The 25045-nt window shown below is 37.2% G+C and overlaps 1 protein-coding gene across 4 annotated transcripts in view; it reads left to right on the plus strand.

Moving 5' to 3' along the window:
- Positions 1-25045, plus strand: part of AMN1 (antagonist of mitotic exit network 1 homolog) — a 104779-nt gene that overhangs the window by 52028 nt on the left and 27706 nt on the right. For all 4 annotated transcript variants that reach the window (XM_004771790.3, XM_045073101.1, XM_004771792.3 and 1 more), the window contains 3 exons: positions 18629-18761; positions 22286-22430; positions 24302-24519. In XM_004771790.3, the coding sequence (XP_004771847.1) occupies positions 18629-18761; positions 22286-22430; positions 24302-24519 (496 nt within the window). The remainder of the gene's footprint in view (positions 1-18628; positions 18762-22285; positions 22431-24301; positions 24520-25045) is intronic.

Genomic DNA, 25045 nt, shown 5'->3' on the forward strand with positions numbered 1-25045 from the left:
CAGGTTAAGTATTGAGAGATGTGAATTTAGCGCCATTGTATTGCCTTTAAGGTGTGTATTACTGTATATTGTCTCTCTTCCTTTCTGGTCTACTAATTTCAGGCTCTTTCTTTGCTTAGAGGATTCCTTTCAATATTTCTTATAAAGCTCATTTGGTGTTTACAAATTCTTTTAGTTTTTGTTTGTCCTGGAAGCTTTTAATCTCTCCTTCTATTTTTTTTTTTTCTCCTTCTATTTTTAATGATAGCCTAGCTGGATATTGTATTTTTGGCTGCATGTTTTTCTCATTTAGTGCTCTGAATATATCATGCCCGTTCTTTCTGGCCTGCCAGGTCTCTGTGGATAAGTGTGCTACCAGTCTAATATTTTTACCATTGTATGTTACAGACTTCTTTTCCCAGGCTGCTTTTAGGATTTTCTCTTTGTCACTAAGACTTGTAAGTTTTACTATTAGATGATGGGTTATGGACCTATTCTTATTGATTTTGAGGGGGGTTGTCTGTGCCTCCTGGATTTTGATGTTTGTTTGCTTGGCCATATTAGGGAAATTCTCTATAATAATTCTCTCCAATATACCTTCTGCTCCCCTCTCTCTTTCTTCTTCTTCTGGAGTCCCAATTATTCTGTTGTTTTGTCTTATGGTATCAGTTATCTCTTGAATTCTCACCTCGTGGTCTAGTAGTTGTTTGTCTCTCTTTTGCTCAGCTTCTTTATTCTCTGTCATTTGGTCTTCTATATTACTAATTCTGTCTTCTGCCTCATTTATCCTAGCAGTAAGAGTCTCCATTTTTTATTGTACCTCATTAATAGCTTTTTTGATTTCAGCTTGGTTAGATTTTAGTTCGTTTATTTCTCCAGAAAGGGCTTTTATTTCTCCAGACAGAGTTTCTCTAATATCTTCCATGCATTTTTTGAGCCCAGCTAGCACCTTGAGAATCATCTTTCTGAACTCTAGATCAGTCATCTTACCAATGTCCGCATGAGTTAGGTCCCTAGTCTTTGGTACTGCCTTTTTTTTTTAATGGTTTATTTTTCTGTCTTGTCATTTTATCCAGATAAGAATATATGAAGGAGAGAATAAAATACTAAAAGGGTGTCAAAGACCCCAGGAAAATGTGCTTTAACTAAATCAGAAGAGATCCCAAATCGTGGGGGGAAGTAAGGGGGTAAAAAGAAGTTCAGAAAAAAAACATTTAAAAGAAAAAATATAAAATATTGAAAAGAAAGTATATATATTAGACTGGTGAATAGAACAGAGTAACCCATTTAAATTTGGGAGTATTTTGGTGTCTAAGAAGGAACTACCTATCAAAATTTTAAAGAATGAAAAACTTTATATATACTACACACAAAATAAGGGTAAACATGGTGAAGGGATGGAATATGACTCAAAAAGATGAAAATTTTTTTTAAAAACTTTTGAAAAAGGAGTTGATAAGATAAATTGGTTGGGAGAACAAAGAAAAAGAAAGTGGGGAGAATTTGCTCAGGCTGGAGAGTAGAACAAAGCCCTGTGCTAGATTTAGGGTATATTTTGCTCTATTAGAAGAAGTTCTATCCCAAATTTTTTTTTGGAAGAAAAAACCCTATGTGTATACAAAAAACAAATTTTAGATACAATGAAGGATAAAATATGATTTTAATAATGAAGGTTCAAAAAGATTTTTTTATGAAAGATATTTTTAAGATAAACTAGTTAAAAAACAGTAAAAGAGAAAAGAATAAAAGTTTAAAAAATTAGCATAAGAAAAAAATAAAATTAAAAAAATTAACTTTGCCAGACTAAAGAATCATGTGGAGAAAACCATGAATTCCATGCTTTGCTTTCTCCTCCTCTGGAATTCCGCTGTTCTCCTTGGTAAGTGAACTTGGTCTTGGCTGGATTGCTGATCTTCTGGGGGAGGGGCCTGTTGTAGTGTTTCTCAGGTGTCTTTGCCAGAGGCAGAATTGCACCACCCTTACCAAGGGCTGGGCTAAGTAATCCACTCGGGTTTTGATTTTGGAAACTTTTATTCCCTGAGCACTTTCTGTAGAGTTCTGGAGGACAGGAATTAGAATGGCGGCCTCCCAGTCTCCGACCCAGAAGAGGCTAGAGCTCAGTGCGCTCTCAGAGGAATACGCTCAATCACTACCATCTCCCTGGTCTCTAGCCACCCTCTGAGCTTACCCAGCCTGTGACCAAGCGTCTCTGTCTCTGGCACACAGCCCCTCCTTGAGTCTCCAAACCCAGGAGATCCCTGTGCTCTTCCAGGGTGGTCGCCTCGCATCTTGTGGGGTCCCTGCTCACAGAGCAGTGGCCCTACTGTGATCATGGTTTAAGGTAACACTGAGTTGAAAGCTCACTCCTTGGCTCTGTCTCTGTAGCTGGCTTCCCCGCTCTAATACCTGTGAGCTCTGTGACACTCAGACACCCCCGATTTTTCTGTGACACCATGGGACCTGAGACCACTCTGTTCCTGTGTGGGCTTCACCCTGGCTTAGCCTCTAGAGCGATGTCCCTCAGTGGAGCAGACTTGTAAAAGTTCTGATTTTGTGCTCTGTTGTTCTGCCACTTGCCAGGAGCTGGCCCATCCCCCCACGGTCTATCTTCCCCTCACTTTGGATTCATTTCTCCACAGGTCCTACCTTTCAGAAAGTAGTAAATTTCCCATTTCTAGAATTGCTGCTCTTCTTCTCTTCAACCTCCTGTTGGATTTGTAGGTATTTGGAATGGTATGATAAACTATTTAATTGATCTCTTGTTACCTGATATCATCTCAGCCTTCTATTCCTCTACCATCTTGACCCCTGTCCCCCAATTTCACTCTTATGTGGAATTTAAGAAACAAAGCAAATAAGCAAAGAGCAAAGAGAGAAACAAAGCAAGCAAAAAATTCGAAAATATAGAAAACGAACTTATGGTATGTTGAGGGGCAGCAGGTTGAGTGTGGAGAGATGGGTGAAATAAGTGAAGGGGATTAAATAGTGCACTTATGAGCACTGAGTAGTGTATAGAATTGTTGAATCACTACATTATACACTGAAAACGAATATAACACTGTATGTTAAGTATACTGGAATTATTTTTTTTTAATGGGAGTTTGTAGATGTCAGGGGATTGGTTAAAGGTGATTTAAGTGTTATTTATCATTATCAGAGACATTTACAAGAAATAACCTAGGTTAAGTTTCTCATATTCATGATATAAGCTAGATTAAGTTTCACTTATATGACTTAACTGGTTTTGTCTGCTTGAGGGATTTTCAAGTGTATCCATGTTATTTCATTTTAACCCTAGAAAGTAATAAGCACCACCAAGTGTTAGCTATTTTTATTATTTCACATGGGATATTTTGCTGGAATTTGCAGTAATAATGGCAATTGCTTCTCTCCAAGACCTTTCAGTTCATTAATATTACATTTAAAATATTGCTATGTAAAAATTAAGGCTGAGGAGAACAATTATCTTAACCTGCTGAGTGCTTTTGAAATCACTGAGATGTAACCTTTACATTATATCTCATAAGTTTCTGGCCCTCAGTCCATGGTCATGTTTGTTTTTGTTTTTTTAAGATTTTACTTTATTTATTTGAGGTGGAGAGAGCATGCTCAAGAGAGTATAAGCGGGGATGGGGGTGGGAAGGCAGAGGACATAGGAGAAGCAGACTGCCCTGAGCAGGGAGCCTGATGTGAGCTCCATCCCAGGACTCCAGGATCATGACCTGAGCAGAAGGCAAATGCTTAACCATCTAAGCTACCCAGGTGCCCCCACAGTCACTTTTTATAAGAGAAATCTGTTGTTTCTCCTATGTGTAACTTGGGCTTGGGTAGAGTCCTGAGTAAAGTATCTTGCTTTCATTCTTGGCTTAAATTTTATGCCTAATCAAAATAGGATTTTCTTTCTCAGTGAAAAATAGTTGAAGTAGTTAAGAGTGCAAGTTAGGAAGACAGACCAAAGTCTAGCTGAATTCCTGTCTTTATTCTGACGCTTCCCTGATACATCCATACAAATGATCCTCTGAACTTCTGTGACCAGAATCAAGTCTTTTATCTCTTCATAGCCACAGTTCATTATTTTCAGGAGTTGCTCAATATTGGGGTAAGCATGTATTTAAAGTGCACATTTGGAATATGAAGCACTATGCTGATGATTGTGGGAAATAACTAGCAGAAAGAAGTTACAGTCTTATGGGACTGGCATAAGTCAAATGTATAAATAGCAATAGTATAGGTAATGATAGCACAAAAGAGGGATTAACAAAGTGTTTTGAAATTTCTGATGAGGAAAAGAATATACAAGACTAGGAGAAGGCTTTGTAAAGGGGGTTGTATTTGAAGATTGGAAGCATCTTATAGTTAGAAATTGGAGGAAATGCATCCAAGAAGGAGTGGAATAATAAGGGCAAAGGCTTGACAAGCTGGAAAGTTAGAAATATGGGAGAAGACCAGAAATCAGTATTTCACCAGAAAGTAGCATTCCAATTTGGCTGGAGAATATAACATGAATGGCAGAGTAGTATGACATAAAGCCAAATTATTTGGAGTAGAGCTTTGGGAACCAGAATGATATAACAGTGTTTAATTCCTGTATAGTAGGAGCTATAAAAGGTTTTGGAATGGTTCTGGGAGTAGAGAGAGATTTGAATTAGAGAGAAGTTGAGAATAAAGAGACTCTTAGGAATCTACTACAGAATCTTGGAAAAAGGTAAAAAGAGCCCAAACAGGGAGACACATGTGAAGATGTTCATTGCAGAATTTCATTGTGGTGACAGAAAATTGGAAAGTCCATCACTGGGCAAGGTGCCATCGAGTATTATGCAGCTATTAGGGAAGTGAAGAGTAGAGGTATATGGATGGAAATTTAAGACATCATGCTGGAGTGCCTGGGTGACTCAGTTGGTTAAGCCTCAGACTCTTGGTTTGGGCTCAGGTCATAATCTCACAGGCTGTGGGATTTAGCCCCCCATCCTGCTCTGTGTCTGCCCCCTCAACACACACACACACACACACACACACACACACACAAACCCCTCTCTTCACCTCCCCATCAGGTCTAGAGACCAGCCCCACATTTGATGGTGTGGAGTCTACTTGAGATTCTCTGTCTCTGCTTCTCTCCCTGCTCATATACATGAATACATGCTCCCCCTCTCTCAAATAAATATATAAAGTCTTAAAAAAATAAAACATAGTGCTTAGTGAGTTAGGAAGGACATTAGGTTTGAGGTTGGTGTTGAGGAGAATAACTACCGTGACTTCCAGTGCTTTGAGAAAACCTCAGTTGTTAGGCTTTCTGGCCAAGTAATCTGTGATTTCGTATTGTTGGAGCATTCACTATACCCCTGGGGGTTGCATCTTTCTGTAAGTTTGGCTGTGGCCAAATAAACAACTTGACAAATAAACAACTAACATAAAATAAATAAATAAAACATAATGCTTACTGAAAAAAAAAAAAGAGGAAACAATAACATGTTAAGAAAAATTATCTAGAACTTGGAAGTAAAGCAAAAGGATTGGGGTGCCTGGGTGGCTCAGTCAGTTAATAATTTGCCTTTGGCTGAGGTCATGATTCTAGGGTCCTGAGATAGAGCCCCACATTGGACTCTCTGCTCAGTGGGGAGCTTGCTTTTCCCTCTTCCTCTGCCTGCCACTCTCCCTGCTTGTGCTTGCTCTCTCTCTCTGCAAATAAATAAAATCTTTTTTAAAAATAAATAAAATAAAGCAAGAAGATGACCACATGACCATTGTCATGTTGGGTGTTGTCCCCTGTAGGGTCCATATTTGCCTTGAGAATCACACTTCCTAATTCTTTTGGGAAAAGATGTGTTCAGGATAGTAGTTGGTCAGCAAGCTATTTCTGAGCTTGATCCAGAGTAACAATCAATTCTTTTACTGAGTGCCCTGTTTAGTCCAGAGGACGAGACTTCTCCGTGCAGGAAACTGCTTGGTTTACATCCTTGCATGAGTTCCTAATCTCCTCACTGACTAACACTTGGAATAGCACTGCCTTAGAGAATCTTTTGGATCTGGGATGTGGTGAATAGTTTTAAAGAGAAAGATCAAGGAAAGGAAAAAAGCAAAAATTAAAGTTTTCAGCTTTGTTGACCAGGAGAATGGTGATTAACATTAGATAATTATGGACAAGCAAGTGTCTTATGAGAAAAATAAATCAAAACATGCATTAGAAATATCAAATGGGCAGATCAAGGATTGAGTTTAAGATTAGGAGTAAATTCCTAATAGATGATAGATGAAGCCATTGTTAAGTTTAAAAGAGAGAATATGGGGAGAAGAAAAGACCAAATTTTATGCAACATTCATATTAGAAGTAGGCCATTTTGCCAAAAATCATTTCTTTGTTACATTAATTCACCATGTAAACCCAAGTGATGGTTTTTTTTTTTTTAACTATAAAATTTGGAGCGATTCATATTGGGTGAGATGTCTACTTCACCCATCCTCCCACTCCACTCCAGCACCCCCCCCCCTTTTTTAACAGCCTTTGAAGATTTTGTTAAATTTTAGCTGGCCAGTTTTCATCTTTGTCTTGAGAACTTAGACCACCTGTGTCAACCCTTGGCACTGAAAACTGAGGTCACTTATGTCAATATAACTTGCTCCAGGAAATATTTGCAATCTGTTTATCTAAACAAATGTTTGATTACTAGAACAAACATCTTGATTGTTAAAACATACATTATGTGTATCAGGATAGATTGTTCACCAAGGCCTGCTTTGAGACCCTGTATCCATCAGTCTTACCCTGTTAAATCACAGATTTTGCCCAATATCAACCTACTCCCCATCCTGGAGGGAGAATCCTGCATGTGCTCTTACATAACTTGCCCCTATCGAGATACTACCAAAACCCTGTTAAAGTCCTTGCTGTGATAAATTTAATAAACTTTCTTTGTTTGATCAACACACTTTTGGATAGTCTTCATGAGCCATTTAATAGTTCTCATAGCATTATTTTTCAAAATACTGAATTTGTTTCTGTCCCAGCTCCCTGGTGTTACAGCTAGAGGGAACTAGAACAGAAAGAGGAAAGCATTTACTGTGGAGAATACATGGCACAGGCTAGACAGCTGAGCTCAGAGAAGATGACCCTTAAAGGGGCCAAATGAAAAAGACTGGGAAGAGAGAGCAGAAACAAGGATGGCATTGGGGGGAAAAGGAAAACATTTAAAATGTAGCTGAAATCTGCATAAAGGAAAATATAAGGGGAATGAATGTCAGTATAGCGTCTGATTTTACCCTTCTTATAAGCTAATACATTTTTTTAGTCTGGTCTTGTTTCATGGATGCTGGTAAAACAGAGGCTCTGGGTCAAAGGCAAATGGACTTTATTACTCATTGCACAACAAGTAGTATGAGTATTAGCGTGTTTATGTCACTCCCCCTTCACCTCCAAGACACACAGCAGCAACACAAGGGGCTCATGTCAACACAAGCAGTGGGCTGCATTCCAAAAGAGTAACACAGAGGTCCCAAATGAATGTCTAATCAATCTGTGAGATGCATTACAGGCAAGAAACACTGAATCTGGGGACTCTACCATTGTACAGTAAGCAGTAAGTAATGTAAGAAAGATGTTGGGCTTTAAAGCCAACAGCCACAAAAGAATTCTTGAGATGTCTTTGGTACAAAAAGGTGGTTTTATTAAAGCACAGGGCCAGGGCCTGTGGACAGAAAGAGCTGCACTGGGGTTATGAGGAGTGGCTCATTATATATTTTCAAGTTGGGAAAGAGTTAGAGATAGCGTAAGTCTCTAAGGAATTTTGGAAGCAAGGTTTCCAGGACCTTGAGGGGGCTAGCTATTGTTAGGAAAAACTCATTTATTACTGTCTAATAAAACCTTAGTCATGAACCCCCCAGATGTATATCAGTGGGCCATATGCTTGGGGGATGATTGCCAACATATATCTTGGGCGGGGGGGGTAGAGATAAAGGAAGTTTCCAAAAGAATTCTTGTATGTTAAAGTAGACTTACAGGATCCAGGGAAGGGGGAGCAGATTGGGCAAGGATTGCCTTTTGCCTTTAGCGAAGTCTCAACATCGAGGCAGTTGAGTCCTTAGAGGAATGTCACTCTTCCTGTTTCATGGACTTGTCAATGGACTGTAGGCAGTAAGGAAATTTAATAACTTTTCTTCTACCTTTGTTTCCCCCATCACATTGAGTAAAGGTAAAGAAGTACCATTTTTTTAAAGTATCATTTTGGGTAGAGCACAAAGTGGTGTAAATGGGGAGAGCATTTGCTACTAGATCCCAAGGAGTCTCATATCCCCAGACCTGGCTCACAAAACTTTTCTCTTCCCTCTTCTATAAAGTTATGTTTCCATTAGCATCCCATTCTCACCACAAAATTGTTAGATGTAGGATTTGATTTTACTTGATGAGACTGTTACGGTTCATACTGTTTGGTAGTGGCAGAAGACACAAGATTTCTGGGCTAGAGACAAAAGACTTTGTTACAGCACAGCAAGCCACATGAAAAGTTTATCTCATTTGTCCTTTTCCCTAAATCGCATGTGGATGACACAGAGGGCTAAGATGGATGCCTGAGCAGTGGGTATATTGTAGGAAAAAAAACCTGAGCTCAAGGAATACACAGTTTTATAACAACCAATAAGCAAACTTGCCCTTTGTCTTCAAGGGAGACAATACCTCATCTCTCAGAACTGTTTACTACAAACACAACCCACTTGAGAAATGGCCAAAATAAAGAGCAGCTGGGACCTTACCTTTTAGCATACCTATGGAACTATGAAAGGCCTAACTTACCACCAGCCAGAAGTTGGGAAACTATCTCACCTCAATTTTTAAAACAATTTAGCAATTTAATGGATTTTTAAAAATACATTACTATGTCTTTGTGTCTGTCTGTCTGTCTGTCTCTCTCTCTCACCATTTCTTTCAAAGAATTATTGTAGAATCAGTTGGGATAGAAGGACCTTGTACTGAAAATTAGGCAAACTTAAAATGACCAACTTATTTGAAAAGAGCCTAAGTACATATTTGAAAGAAAAGGAGTCATGATAATTTCTTCCTAATGGGATACAGGTATTAAATGGATGAGAGGATTGATGATATTTGGAAGACTTAGCCAAAAGAAAGTATGAGGAGGTCCATAGAGCTGCTCTCCAGCAGAATAAGCATAAAAGTTGAAAATTATAAAAGAAAATCAACTGCCTCAAGTCTCTGGAAGTCCTCCTAAGGGCATACTGCAAATGAAAAAACATTCATTCAAGATAATCTTTTGAAACTCAGAACAACAGCAGTCTATGACGTGTGAACTATACCTCCACTGTAGGTGGGAATAGCTAAGGTGATAGAACTACCTCTCCCCCCAGCTCCTTGTCAAGGTCTTCAGTATTTTCCTGGAAAAAAACAGGATGCCAGTATTTCTTATCACACTCTTCCCTAGATACTTGTTCACAGGCTAAATGATGGGTGAGTATGGTTGACGGTTGGGGAATTTCTACCTCCACCTAGCCCACACTTATGGAGGAGAAGTTCTATTTCAATATGGCATGCTGAGAATACTTAGAGGATGATCTCCCTTATCCCAGCTCATTCGTGGCTGGAGGTTCCATCCTAGAAGAGGCAAGCTGAGAAGAGCAGAGGCTACTGCCCAGCACTCTGCTCCTAAAGTACAGGTTTCACTAAGAGAGATTGATATCATCATCCTTGTTACCAGCTCTGAAATTGTAGCTTAGAGATTTTTTTCCCAGGAAGAAAGATAGGCTGCAAAACAAAGAATTCTGAAGCTGTCAAGAAAATGATTTTATTTGAAACAGAGGATGGAGGAAGTTCAAATCTAAATAAGTATTAACAAAGAGTCTGATAGCTTCATATGAGATGCAAACTAAACCATAGGCTAAGAAATTTACCAGAGAGAACCAGGGAAAGGGACATCTAACAAGAGCCTGCCCTGGGTTGGAACAAATCTTAAACACTGATTTCAGAAATGAATCCTACAAAGGAGTCTAAAATGATTTGGATGACATTGTGGAGCAACTTGTACCCCCACACATTATTGAAAACATTAGAGCAATTAATCTGTAATGCATGAAGGTTTACAGCTGGGTGTGATAGCAATACAGATTTAACAGAATAATCAGAGAATGATAGTCAGAGAGAACCCTACCCAAATCACTGACATACTAGGGTAACAATGCTTATATCCAAGCTGTGCCCACTAAGAAGCAAATCAGAGCTTGCATACAGTGAGGGAAATAGACTTCACTAAAATAGTCCAGCCATGTCACTAAAAACACAATCACAAATGTGTGGGATAAATAGCCAAAGTTACTACATTATATTATTTAAACTGTCCTGTTTTCAACAAAAAATTTCAAGACAATGAAACAGAAAGTTGGACCCATATGCAGAGAAAAATAGGCAACAGAAACTTCCTTAGAGAGGACTCAGATGTTGGACTTAGCAAGACTTCCAAGAAACTGTTATAAACATATTCAAAGAATTAAAGGAAGCCATATATTAAGTAAAGGGGAAAACTGCTTGACAATTCCTCAAAAAGTTAAACAAAGAGGGGTGCCTGGGTGACTCAGTTGGTTAAGCATCTGCCTTCCACTCAGGTCATGATCTCAGGGTCCTGGGATCAAGCCCCACATCAGGCTTCCTGCTCAGCAGGTAGAATGCTTCTCCCTCTCCCTCTCCCTGCTTCTCCCCCTGCTTGTATTCTCTCTCTCTGGCCAGTAAATAAATAAAATCTCTTTAAAAAAAAAAAAGCTAAATGTAGAATATTAATATTACCCAGCAACTCCACTCACAGGTATATACCCAAAAGAACTGAAACTAGATATTTAAATAAATATTCATACATATATGTTCATAGCAGCAGTATTCACAATAGCCAAAAAGTGGAAACAGCCAAAATGTCCATCACTAATGATTGATCATTAAACAAAATATGGGGGAAACCTGGCTGGCTCAGTCAGTCAGTAGAGCATGTGACTCTTGATCTTCAGGTTTTGATTTCAAGCCCCACACTGGGTGTACAGATTACTTAAAAATAAAATCTTTTTGAACAAATAATTCTAAAATTTATATGGAACCAGAAAAGACCTCAAATAGCCAAAGGGATATTGAAAAAGAAAGCCAAAGTTGTTGGCATCACAATTCCAGACTTCAAGCTCTATTACAAAGCTGTCATCATCAAGACAGCATGGTACTGGCCCAAAAACAGATACATAGATCAATGGAACAGAATAGAGAGCCCAGAAATAGACCCTCAACTCTATGGTCAACTAATCTTCGACAAAGCAGGAAAGAATGTCCAATGGAAAAAAGACAGCCTCTTCAATAAATGGTGCTGGGAAAATTGGACAGCCACATGCAGAAAAATGAAATTGGACCATTTCCTTACACCACACACACAAATAGACTCAAAATGGATGAAGGACCTCAATGTGAGAAAGGACTGCATCAAAATCCTTGAGGAGAACACAGGCAGCAACCTCTTCGACCTCAGCCGCAGCAACATCTTCTAGGAACATCGCCAAAGTCAAGGGAAGCAAGGGCAAAAATGAACTATTGGGGTTTCATCAAGATCAAAAGCTTCTGCACAGCAAAGGAAACAGTTAACAAAACCAAAAGACAACTGACAGAATGGGAGAAGATATTTGCAAACGACATATCAGATAAAGGACTAGTATCCAAAATCTATAAAGAACTTAGCGAACTCAATACCCAAAGAACAAATAATCCAATCAAGAAATGGGCAGAGGACATGAACAGACATTTCTGCAAAGAAGACATCCAGATAGCCAACAGACACATGAAAAAGTGCTCCACATCACTCGGCATCAGGGAAATACAAATCAAAAACAATGAGATATTACCTCACACCAGTCAGAATGGCTCAAATTAACAAGTCAGGAAATGACAGATGCGGAGAAGGGGAACCCTCCTACACTGTTGTTGGGAATGCAAGCTGGTGCAACCACTCTGGAAAACAGCATGGAGGTTCCATCAAAAGTTGAAAATAGAACTACCCTATGACCCAGCAATTGCACTACTGCAATTGCAATACAAACGTAGTGATCCAAAGGGGCACGTATACCCGAATGGTTATGGCAGCAATGTCCACAATAGCCAAACTATGGAAAGAACCTAGATGTCCATCAACAGATGAATGGATCAAGAAGATGTGGTATATATACACAATGGAATACTATGCAGCCATCCAAAGAAATGAAATCTTGCCATTTGCGACAACATGGATGGAACTAGAGCGTATCATGCTTAGTGAAAGAAGTCAAGCAGAGAAAGACAACTATCATATGATCTCCCTGATATGAGGAAGTGGTGATGCAACATGGGGGCTTAAGTGGGTAGAAGAAGAATCAATGAAACAAGATGGAATTGGGAGAGAGACAAACCATAAGTGACTCTTAATCTCACAAAACAAACTGAGGGTTGCTGGGGAGAGGGGGGTTGGGAGAAGGGGATGGGGTTATGGACATTTGATTTTTGATGACTGCTTCAATCTCCTTACTGGTTATGGGTCTGTTCAGGTTTTCTATTTCTTCCTGGTTCAGTTGTGGTAGTTTATATGTCTCTAGGAATGCATCCATTTCTTCCCGATTGTCAAATTTGTTGGCGTAGAGTTGCTCATAGTATGTTCTTATAATTTTTTTGTATTTGCTGTTGGTTGTGATCTCTCCTCTTTCATTCATGATTTTATTTATTTGGGTCTTTTCTCTTTTCTTTTTGATAAGTCTGGCCAGGGGTTTATCAATCTTATTAATTCTTTCAATGAACCACCTCATAATTTTGGTGATTTGTTGTTCTATTGTTTTATGTTTTTTTTTTTTTTTTTTTTTTTTTTTTTTTGGTTTTTACTTCATTTATTTCTGCTCTGATCTTTATTATTTCTCTTCTTCTGCTGGGTTTAGGCTTTCTTGGTTGTTCTTTCTCCATCTCCTGTAGGTGTAGGGTTAGATTGTGCATTTGAGATCTTTCTTGTTTCTTGAGAAATGCTTGTACTGCTATATATTTTCCTTTCAGGACTGCCTTTGCTGTGTCCCACAGATTATTGAACTGTTGTGTTTTCATTATCATTTGTTTCCATGAATTTTTTCAATGGTTGACCCATTCATTCTTTAGAAGGATGCTCTTTAGTCTCCATGTATTTTTGTTCTTTCCAAATTTCCTCTTGTGATTGAGTTCTAGCTTCAGAGCCATTGTGGTCTGAAAATATGCAGGGAATGGATCCCAATCTTTTGATACTGGTTGAGGCCTGATTTATGACCCAGGATGTGATCTGTTCTGGAGAATGATCCATGTGCACTAGAGAAGAATGTGTATTCTGTTGCTTTGGGATGGAATGTTCTGAATGTATCTGTGATGTCCTTCTGTCCAGTGTGTCATTTAAGGCCTTTATTTCCTTGTTGATCTTTTGCTTGGATGATCTGTCCATTTCAGTGAGGGGAGTGTTAAAGTCCCCTACTATTGTTGTATTATTGTTGATGTGTTTCTTTGATTTTGTTTTTAATTGGTTTATATAGTTAGCTGCTCCCACGTTAGGGACATGGATATTTAAAATTGTTAGATCTTCTTGTTGGACAGACCATTTGAGGATGATATAGTGTCCTTCCTCATCTCTTATTATAGTCTTTGGCTTAAAATCTAATTGATCTGATACAAGGATTGCCACCCCAGCTTTCTTCGGATGTCCATTAGCATGGTAAATTGTTTTCCACCTGCTCACTTTAAATCTGGAGGTGGCTTCAGGTCTAAAATAAGTTTCTTGTAGGCAGCATATTGATGGGCTTTGTTTTTTTTTTATCCATTCTGATACCCTGTGTCTTTTGATTGGGGCATTTAGCCCATTAACATTCAGGGTAACTATTGAGAGGTATGAATTTAGTGCCTTTGTATTGCCTGTAAGGTGACTGTTACTGTATATCTTTCTGATCTGCTACTTTTAGGCTCTCTCTTTGCTTAGAGGACCCCTTTCAATATTTCCTATAGAGCTGGTTTGGTGTTTGCAAATTCTTTCAGTTTTTGTTTGTCCTGGAAGCTTTTTATCTCTCCTTCTATTTTCTGATCCTTTCTGTTCCTTTCTGATCTGCTACTTTTAGGCTCTCTCTTTGCTTAGAGGACCCCTTTCAATATTTCCTGTAGAGCTGGTTTGGTGTTTGCAAATTCTTTCAGTTTTTGTTTGTCCTGGAAGCTTTTTATCTCTCCTTCTATTTTCAACGATAGCCTAGCTAGATATAGTATTTTTGACTGCTAAAAAGAAAAAAAAATGCTTTTTAAGTGAATGGTAAAACAATATATTCAGTGAATTTTTTTTTTTTGAAGATTTTATTTATTTGACAGAGACACAGTGAGAGAGGGAACACAAGCAGGGGGAGTAGGTGAAAGAGAAGCAGGTTTTCCACTGAGCAGGGAGACTGATGCAGGGCTCGATCTTAGGACCTTAAGATCTTGACCTGAGCCGAAGGCAGACGTCCAATGACTGAGCCACCCAGGCACCCCACTTAGTGATTTTTTTTCTAGATGAAAGCATTGCAGAATATCTTTATGAACTTTGGGCAGTGAAGGAGTTCATAAAGAGAACCCAAAAGAAACTTGCCATAAAGGAAATATTAATATATTGGACTGCATTAGATTATACTCCTCTTCAACAATAAGACATGATTAAGAGAATGAAAAGGTAATCCACAGAATGGGAGAATATATTTGTAACATATATAACCAACAGAAAGCTCATATCCAGAATGTAAGAGGAACTCCTGCATATCGTAAGTAAAACACAGACCCAAAAGAAAACTAAGCAGGATACTTGAACAGATACTCCTCAAGAGGTTATCCAAAGGAACAATAAGGAAATGAAAACATGCTCAATTTAATTAATAATAAGATACTGAAACTTAAAGTCACATTACATTGCTACCATATATTCATAAATTGGCTAAAATTAAAAGGACTGACAATGCCAAGTGTTGGCAGGGATACGGTTTCCAGGAATCTGTACAGTCACTTCAGAAAACTATTTGGCATTTAGCTAAATATATACATACCTTATCAGCAAGTAGTTCTATGCCTGGATATATACTTGATCAAAAAACAGGCACACATGCAACAAAAGACCTGTCCAAGAGTACTCATATAACTATTATTCATAATAGTAAATTATAAACCATCTAACTGTTCATCAAAAATAGAAAAAGATACATTGTATTGTTCAAACAATGGAATAGTAGGCTGCATTGAAAATGGACATGGACAAATGGAAAATTAAAATGAACAAATTATAGCTATCTTTAATGCAGATGAGTCTTATATTTTTTATTATAATTATTTTAATTTTTTATTTGACAGACAGAGATCACAAGTAGGGAGAGAGGCAGGCAGAGAGAGAGGGGGAAGCAGGCTCCCCACTGAGCAGAGAGCCCAATGCAGGGCTTGATACCAGGACCCTGGGGTCATGACCTGAGCGGAAGGCAGGGCTTAAACCACTGAGCCACCCAGGTGCTGCAAGTCTTATAAACATGTCAGCAAAAGAGGGGCACCTGGGTGATTCAGTTGTTTAAGCATCTGCCTTCAGGTCAGGTCATGATCCCAGGGTTTTGGGATTGAGTGCAGCATGAGGCTCCCTGCTCAGTGGGATGTCTGCTTCTTGCTCTCCCTCTGCCTTCTCATGCTCTCTCTCTCAAATGAATAAATAAAACCTTTTTAAAAAGTTAGAAAAAGAAGCCAAAGAAATATAGAATAACTTTAAAACTGGACTGAATACAATCTGATGTGAAAAATAATATGGATAGAGATATTACTTAATGATAAAAGGAATATTGCCCAAGAAATTATAATGATCATGAATTTGCAACTAGTACCCAAGTCTTATGAAAAGGAAAATTGTCACTTATGAGGACAGTTGACAATTTCAGCCATGGTAGGAAACTTAATACACTACATTTTGCAAATACAGAAAACAGTAGTCGCATTTATGCATATATACTGTAGTAGTAAAAATAGAATCATGGATACAAGCTGTTTTTAAAAACTTCATGCTAGTGGTTGCGTCTGCAAAAGGAGATAAAGAGGAAACATATATAGTTGTGCAAAGGAAGCTTTATTTTTATCTGAAATGTTTTATGTCATAACTTTTCAGCCATTTGGCTAAAATCAAGTGTGAAATGTTTTATGTCTTAAGAAACGTATCTGACACAATATGATAAATAATAAATTTTAAAATTCTAGACTTATGGTGCAGAGATTTTATATCATCCTATTTTTATGTATTTTTGAAATTCTCATTATAAAACAATAATGTACAAAAAGCAAAAACTCAAGTAAATGAAAGTAAAACTTAATTTCAAAATATAAGTATTGTAAATTAAGATTTCTACAAATTTAGGGGTACCTGGGTGGGTCAGTCAGTTAAGTTTCTGACTCCTGGTTTCAGCTCAGGTCATGATCTCAGTCAGGGTCGTGAGACCTCTGTCAGGCTCTATGTTCAGTGCAGAGTCTGATGGAGATTCTCTCCCTCTTCCTCCCCCTCTGCTCCTTCCCTCTGCTCATGTTCTCTTTTTCTCTCCCTAAAGTAAATTAATAAAATCTTTAAAAAAAAAGAATTCTGCTAATTCAGTAAAAAAATAACTGAAGATAGTTAATACTATCAAACAATCATATATATTCACATATTTGTGTGCATATACATATACTTATATGGAGAGATATTTCTAGACATACATGATATACTAGAACATTACATCTCTCTGAGAACATATATTCTCTGAATACTTATGGAACAAATACAAATTCAGTCATATATTTAGCCACAAAAACAACCTGTTCAAGTTTAAGTAAAAAAATAGCAAAATAGGCAAAGGATATGAATAGACAGTTTAAAGAAAAGCATATCTAAAGAACCAACAAGTTCATAAAAAGATGTCAAATTTACTAGTAATTAGAGGAATGAAAATTAAAGTAATAAAAGATACCACTTTTCACACATGGGATCTTCCAATATTTAAGAGTATGAAGATCTAGGGGCACCTAGGTGGCTCTGCCACCTAGGGCATCTGCCCTAGGTGGGCATCTGCCTTCAGCTTAGGTCATGATCCCAGGGTCCTGGGATCAAGCCCCATGTTGGGCTCCCTGCTCTTTGGGGAGTCTGCTTCTCCCTCTCCCCTCTGCTTGTGCTTTCTCTCTCTCTCAAATAAATAAATAAAATCTTTTTAAAAAAAGAGTATGTAGATCTTAAAAACACTGGTGAGTGAAAACTAAACAAATCTATGACAAATGTCAGATATATAAATTAGAAATACATACAACAAGCATGTTAAAAAGACACATACAACAAAAGGGTACACACTAGACATTAGAATGGATTCCTGGAGTGGTGGGAGGTGGGACTGGGAAATGAAGACAATGGAAATAAATGGAAAAATAAATGGAAAAATAAAATGAACCTGTTGCTTGATGGATATGGAGGAATACAATACTCTAGTACTGCTGATAGAATTATGAAGTGTCACTGACTTTCTAGAAAATAATTTGACAACATATGTTAACATGTCCTAGAAACAGTGGAATGTTCATAAATAGAATAACTAAATAAATCCTCCATGCTGTGAAATATTATATAGCCATTAAGGGAGCACTAATACTTGGTACCCTGAAGAATTCTGTAAGACATTATTGAGTGAAAGAGGGTATAGAAAAGTGAGTATACAGTGAGGCCATTTTAGGTAACAGTGATTCCCCCCATCTCTTTAAATGTGCTTGTGTTGTGTGTGTGTGCACACACGCATATGTGTGAAAGCCCCCCAAAAAATATACACTAGACATTAGTGGGAGGAATAATCTAATGGAATGGGGAAGGATAGGAGAGGGACATTAATGAATGTCAAGTTATATCATTGGAGGTATTTGTAGTCAGAGATTTAAGGAAAATTTATGTTTGTTTAAAGTATGATTTTCTCAGATGGTTGGAATTTCAGGCTACATAGGGGATGTGTGGGTCAGATGGGCCTTGATTATTGCCTGCTCAGGTAACTCTTCTTTATACATACACAATCCTGGCACTAAGTTTGTTATCTCTATGATGTGTACTATTTGTGCAGTCTTTGCAGTTGTAGTTCTTTCATCGTTTCATTATACACATAATTTTTAAGAAAAATAGTGAAAACTTTGCTAGATAGATAAAAGTTGTCAATCAGGAGGCCCTTGTTCAATATTTATTTTGGAATATGTAACTGATCTTTGTTACTAATACTTAATTGGTTACTAATTACATATTGGTTACTAATTTGTAACTAGTCTTGGTAGTAACTGTGTCTTAGGAATTATACTGACTAAGGAAAAACTTTTTTTGTCATTTTTTTTGCAGTTTTACTTTAATTTTTTTAATTAAATTAAATTTTGTGATTTTTTTTGTCATTTAGAATGCTTTTTAGTAAATGAGGTATGCTGAGAAAAAAATGTAAAGGAAGAACGTCAAAGCCTGACAGAGCTCATGCTAGACTTTCGAATCTTAGCAAGCTTTAGTTGTAAATACTGATACAAATGTACACCCAGTTTATGAAAGGTCTGAGTTCAAGCAAAGACCATAAATATTTGGAATTGGTACCAAACCATGTAATTTACTGTACTGCATTTGTATTTCAGATGCCTGTGGTGCTTCATGAAGAACATTTCCAGATATATCACAGACATTAAGCCTCTGCCTCCAAACATAAAAGATAGACTGATTAAAATAATGAGTATCCAGGGGCAGATAACAGATTCAAATATAAGTGAGGTAAGATTATGTAAAATTGTGGGGCACCTGGGTGGCTCAGTGGATTAAAGCCTCTGCCTTCAGCTGGTGTCATGATCCCAGGGTCCTGGGACTGAGCCCTGAATTGGGCTCTCTGCTCAGTGGGGAGCCTGCTTCCCCCTCTCTCTCTGCCTGCCTCTCTGCCTACTTGTGATCTCTGTCTAATAAATAAAAATAAAATCTTCTAAAAAATTTTTTAAAAAAGAGTATGTAAAATTGCAAAGCAAGCATATTACATTTTACTGTTAGATGTGGTTTCAGATTTTTGGAACAATGACATATAGTAGGCTCAGTAATAAGTTTAAAATATAACAAAATATTGGGGTTCTTTTTTTCCCCTCCAGATAGCCAACTAAGCTTGGCTAATTGGCTATTCTATAAGGCAGTAAGTATAGTAAGGCCTTCTAACCTGAACTGAAATCCTAGCTTAGCCACTCTTTCTGACATTGAGCCTCAGTTCTCTTAACTGTAAAATGGGTTTGCAGCCATCATCACTGTCTGCCAAAACTCTAGTCTACGCTACACTTGTCTACTACAGAAACTCTGGTTCTAACCAGTTGCTGACTTTACTACACATTCTGCCCAAAGTCTATGATCAAAAGGAATCTGATGATAGCACTCTAGCCCATGACTGTCCCTGTAACATTGTAATTGCAGTTAGATGTGCCATTAGTGTTTCTTTTAACATTAACCTGAGGTATCTGTAATGCTTTGTTTTCTTCATTTAGCTTGCACCGGAACATAGACATTTTAGTGTTGTTGTCTGCTTAGTTCTATCGAGGTAGAATAATATCCCCAGGTTCTTACTGTTAATGGCTCTGTGGATGTATTTAGTTTGTGTGTGGTCCACAGAATAATCATTATGACACTACAGAAAACTGGTGGTTTTCTTCACTTCCCCACCATCCGCATTTTGTTCTCACCCATTAACCTATATTGCAGTAGCTTAGATTTTTGTTTTATGGCAATCCTTAATATTCATTTAAACCTAATTTTACCTGAAAACAAACAAACAAACAACCAGCCCTAATTTTACCTGAATAGAAAAGGGCTAAGGAATGAATGACATAGAAAAAACCAAATATGATTTATTTGATGCTCTCCCTTGTTCTCCATCCTTACAAGTCCTACTTATGAAATTATTCAAAAAGCCAGATCTAACATCCATTACAAAGTTGCATGCATCACTGGATGGCTCTCTTTGAAATATTTCCTATATCTTTTTATAGTTGGCTGGAGAGACCTTTCTAAATATGACACCAGCATTAGAAACCAAGAAGAAAAAAATTGATGGATTTGATTACCTAGCAATATGAACTTCCTTATAGCTAGAAGAAAAAAAAGAAGCAAAATCAAGTAACAAAGTAGGAAAAAATTTGCAATACACATGCAGTTCCACAGGTTTGTTATCTTGACAATTAAAAAAAATCCCTATAAACCAGTAAGAAAAATCAAAACAAATACTAAAACAAAAGAATTAGGAAATACTCAAAGGAAAATATATAAATCCCTATTAACATATAAAAGGAAATTTAACCTAATTAGTAATAAAAGTCACAGTTTCTTTCAGTTTGGCAGACTTAAAAAAAATAGTAATAAAAAGTAGTAATAAAAAATAGTGTGGACAGTGGTGTGGTCAATAGTCACCTTTATCTCCTATTGGTTGAAGTATAAATTGATTAAAACAAAAACAAAAACAAAAACCTTTTAGGAGGACAGCTTGCCATTAACTATCAAAAGTCCTAAAAAGGTGCTTACTATTACTATTACAACAATTTTAGTCCTAGTATTTTTTTGAGTTTTAGTGGGATATAACTGACATATAACATTGTATAAGTTTAAAGCAAACAATATAACATGATGATTTGATACATTTATACATTGCAAAATGATTATCACATTAGGATTATTTAACAACTCCATCACTTCATATAATTATAATTTACTTCTGACATTAATTCCAAGAAAATATGGAAAGCATATGATATATGCTTATCATAATATTTATAATAATAGTTCACAGTTACGTATAGTATATATTATAAGCAAGACACCTTTACTTCTTACAAAATATAATCCCCATTTTAATAATGAGGACATTGAGGGCCACACACACACATACAAAAACCAGAGCTTGATCACACTCATAGGGTTCAAACTCAGGCAGACTGCCTCCAGAAGACATGTTCTTAATCACTATACTGTATTGCTTTCTAAATCAGCCTAAATGTTCAGCCGAAGCATTTGTCAGTGTAGAATGCATGTAATATGTTATGGTGTGTGCATAGAATGGAACAGAATACAACCACAATAAATCATTTTTGTAAAAAGTGCTCATCTTATAAGTATATATAATCTGATCCCATTTTTCATTTTTTTTAACTCAAAAAAAATCAGAACTAATACTGTTTTTCTCTGGGTATTGGTATTATGGTTAATTTTAGTTATAGTGGATAAAAGCATGGCCTTTAGAATTAGAAAGAGCTGTTTTCAATCCTAGCTCTGCTATTTTTTTTTTTGACTATGTACTTTGTTCTACTACTTAAGCTCCAGGTGCCTCAATTCCCGGATTTATAAAAAGTCTCTCAGGGGCCTGTGTTTGAGAGAGAATATTAAATGACATAATGTACATAGCACACTTTTTGTATCCTTCCTGGTAAGTGCTTAATAAATAGAAATAGTTATTTTACCATTTTTATAACTTTTCAATATTGTCTGATTCTTTTACATTAGTACTTTTATTACTTTTATTCAGAAAAGTAAAGGTATTTCTACTATGGAAAAAAGTAGAAAGCAGCCTGCTTAAGATTCTCTCTTCTTCCTCTGCCCCTTCCCACCCCCTCATTCTAAAGGAGGGAAGGAAGGAACAGAGGAGAGAAGGGAGGAAAGGAGAGAGGGAGGAAGGAAGGAAGGAAGGGAGAGAGGGAGGGAAGGAGCGAGGAAGGAAGGAAGGAAAAACCAAGGAAGAGAGCTCAGAACACTTTGAAATCAATTTGCTGTTTTTTGCCCTTAAGTAAACAATCAGTAATACTAGATTTGTTTGTACTCTCTCCCAATAAGAATGAAGGACATAAATGTAATAGAAAAGTGATACTCACATCCTATAACCGTTCAGTATATAGAGGCTATATATATACTCATACCTGCTGAGCAGAGGCACATAGCTAGGATCTCTAATAACAGAACTACTGGGAAAAGATAAGCACATGCTTATCAAGGTGGTGACCTTGATTATCAGATTTTCAGATCTGGTGTGTCCTTACTCTGTACCAGCTATCTCATCAAAGCCATGTGTAAAGTGGCAGCACTAGAAACTGTACCTCCAATTGAAAGTGGGCGTATTTTTTCCTGATTTATGTATGTATCTCCACTCAGATAGGTTTTTGTATTCTTTGCTATATTTTCCATCCACCATTTGTCTGTCATGACCACCAAAACACTAAATATGGAACAAACTTTTATATTTATAGGAAAAATTTATTTTTTGCAATCATGTGTTTTTACAGATTTTACACCCTGAAGTCCAAACTCTAGATTTGCGAAGCTGTGATATTTCAGATACTGCTCTCCTGCACCTGTGTAACTGCAGAAAACTAAAGAAATTAAATTTAAGTTCCTCAAAAGAAAACAGGATTTCCATAACTTCAAAAGGTATGTTTATTAACACTGAATAAATTGATAAATTACTATTCACCATCTAGTATAATTTTGAAACAACAAAGAGGTAGTGAATATGTCAAAAGTGAGTATGAAGATGTTAAAGAAGCAGAAATAGAAATATTCAATAGAATAGAATATTTCCATTCAATAGAAATATTCAAGCTAAGATAAAGAATCCAAATTAGAATTCTAACTTACAACCATTGCTGGAATTTAAGTGATACACTAAGTCACTACTTATAATTTAAACATATTCGAAGTAGGGGCGCCTGGGTAGTGCAGTCAGTTAAGCATCCAACTCTTGGTTTTGGCTCAGGATCATGATCTCAGGATCATGGGATGGAGCCTGGCATGGCATTCAGCTCCAGGCTCAGTGAGCCCTCTGCCTAGGGTTTCTCTCTCCCGGTCCCTCTGCCCCTCCCCCTCCAACCCTCATGCTCTCTCTCACACTCTCTCTCAAGTAAATAAGTAAATCTTTTTTTAAAAAAAAGAGAGAGAGAGAAACATATTTAGAGTAAACATGGATGGACATCCATGTAAGAGAGCTTAGAACACTTTGAAATTGATTTGCTGTTTACCAGTTCATACTTTGTTAAGGCTTTCTTGATGTAAAATTACCACAGAAACTTAAATCACCATCAGATTAAATTTTCTAGGCACTCTCCTATCAGTCTGTTCAATGATAGTTTGCTTTTTGTTTTTATGGGTTGGGTTTTTTTTAAGATGGCACTACCATCTGTCATCATACAACCCTATTACAACACCATTGACTATATTCCCTATGCTACCTTTTATCCCCTACAACGCATAGTTTTTTTATAGCCAGTCCAACCACATTTTTCAGTGTCATTATTACATGAATTAGAGGATTTTTACCCTATTGATTTTTAAAAAAATCAATAAAGGATTTTAACCTTTTCCTTCAATATCAGAAAGAGGGACTAGGGCACCTGGTGGCTGAGTCAGTTAAGCAACTGTGTTGGCCTAAGTCATGATCCCATGATCTCAGGGTCTTGGGATTGAGGCCTGTGTTGGGCTCCCTTCTCCACAGGGAGTCTGCTTCTCCCTCTGCTCCTCCTCCCACTAGTTCTCTCAATCTCTCTCTTTCTCTCTCAAATAAATAAATAATCCTTTAAAAAAAGAGGAACTTATTTGACTAGCTAGGTTTCTGGGAATTTTTGTGAGTAGTTGGTTGTATTTTGAGATCATCTTGGTTAGCCAGTTAGGCTATTCTTAATACTACAAAGAAGCCTAAGTTTCTAAATGTTTATACAAATAATGCCTCACAAAAAATACTCTTATTTTTGTGGCACATTATCATGTACCCATCTCCAAGGTGTATTTACATCATTTTAATTGGATTTAAATGTCAAAAGGGGAAGAGAGAATGGAGAGGCGGAAGTATGATCCCTAAGGATAAGCATGAAAACAATCATGTAAGACATTTGGCAGTTTAACTTTTGATGTCCCTTCAGACTCCACAAGAAAATTAACTTTATTACTTTAAAACTTTTGTTTTAATAAAAAGGAGATTCATCTATTATTTAATGATCTAATTTGATTCTGAATGTCTTTTGGCTATTTCCTAAAGGCAAATTTAGTTGTCAATAAAGGCTTGCCACTCCGCAGATATTCTCAATGATATACTACAGCGTATGTAGAGAATTCCTAAAATATTCCAAGAAACTTTTAATGATGACAGCATCACTGGAAAATAAGTATATCCTCAGAGATGGACTACTTCGCAAAAGGCTAACATACAGTTGGATATATCAATACCGGTGATTGCTAAAATGAAAATCAGTTGCATTTCTCATGTATATATGTGTACAGCTCATTGATACATAATTGTTTTCCCTCAGGAATAAAAGCTGTGGCTTCCTCTTGTTCATACCTGCATGAGGCTTCTTTGAAAAGATGCTGCAATCTCACTGATGAAGGAGTCCTTGCTCTTGCACTCAACTGCCGGCTGCTAAAGATCATTGATTTAGGTGGCTGTTTAGGTATTACTGATGTGTCCTTACATGCATTAGGAGAAAACTGCCCGTTTTTGCAGTGTGTTGATTTTTCAGCTACTCAGGTAAATGAAATAGAGACTTGAAATACTAGGCTGTATGTGTTTGCCCAGTGATTTTCCATGATTCATCAGAAGAACATAATTAATTTTTTAAAATTTTTGTTGGAATTGTTGACATCCCCATGCTTCCATAGTTATACAACTTGGCACATTCCTGTCAATTATTTTAAACAAAAGTGAAAAAGATAAGGGTGGCTATAACATAAGTTTGCTGAATGGTGTTAGGGTCCATGATCAAAGGAGTGAAAGTGACACAAAGGGAAGGTCAAACAAAGCTTTATTTTGCACCAAGCATCAAGAATCAAACTGACCATTCGGGGCCTTCTCTTACAGAGAGAGCAACGACTCCCAGCCTCACAGGCTAACTTTTATAGAGTAAAGGCCATGTGGTTGAGCCTGGCCACACACAGGTGGCCAATGAGATTGCAACACACAGAGAAAGCTGCACAGTCGTGCTAGGTCACACACGAGTGGCCAATTGAATTACAAGTCACCCCATAGTAGCTATTTGAACTAGCCTATCACCTTG

Source organism: Mustela putorius, unplaced genomic scaffold, assembly GCF_011764305.1.
Source record: "Mustela putorius furo isolate JIRA1106 unplaced genomic scaffold, ASM1176430v1.1 tig00537227_pilon_pilon_pilon, whole genome shotgun sequence".
Taxonomy (NCBI): domain Eukaryota; kingdom Metazoa; phylum Chordata; class Mammalia; order Carnivora; family Mustelidae; genus Mustela; species Mustela putorius.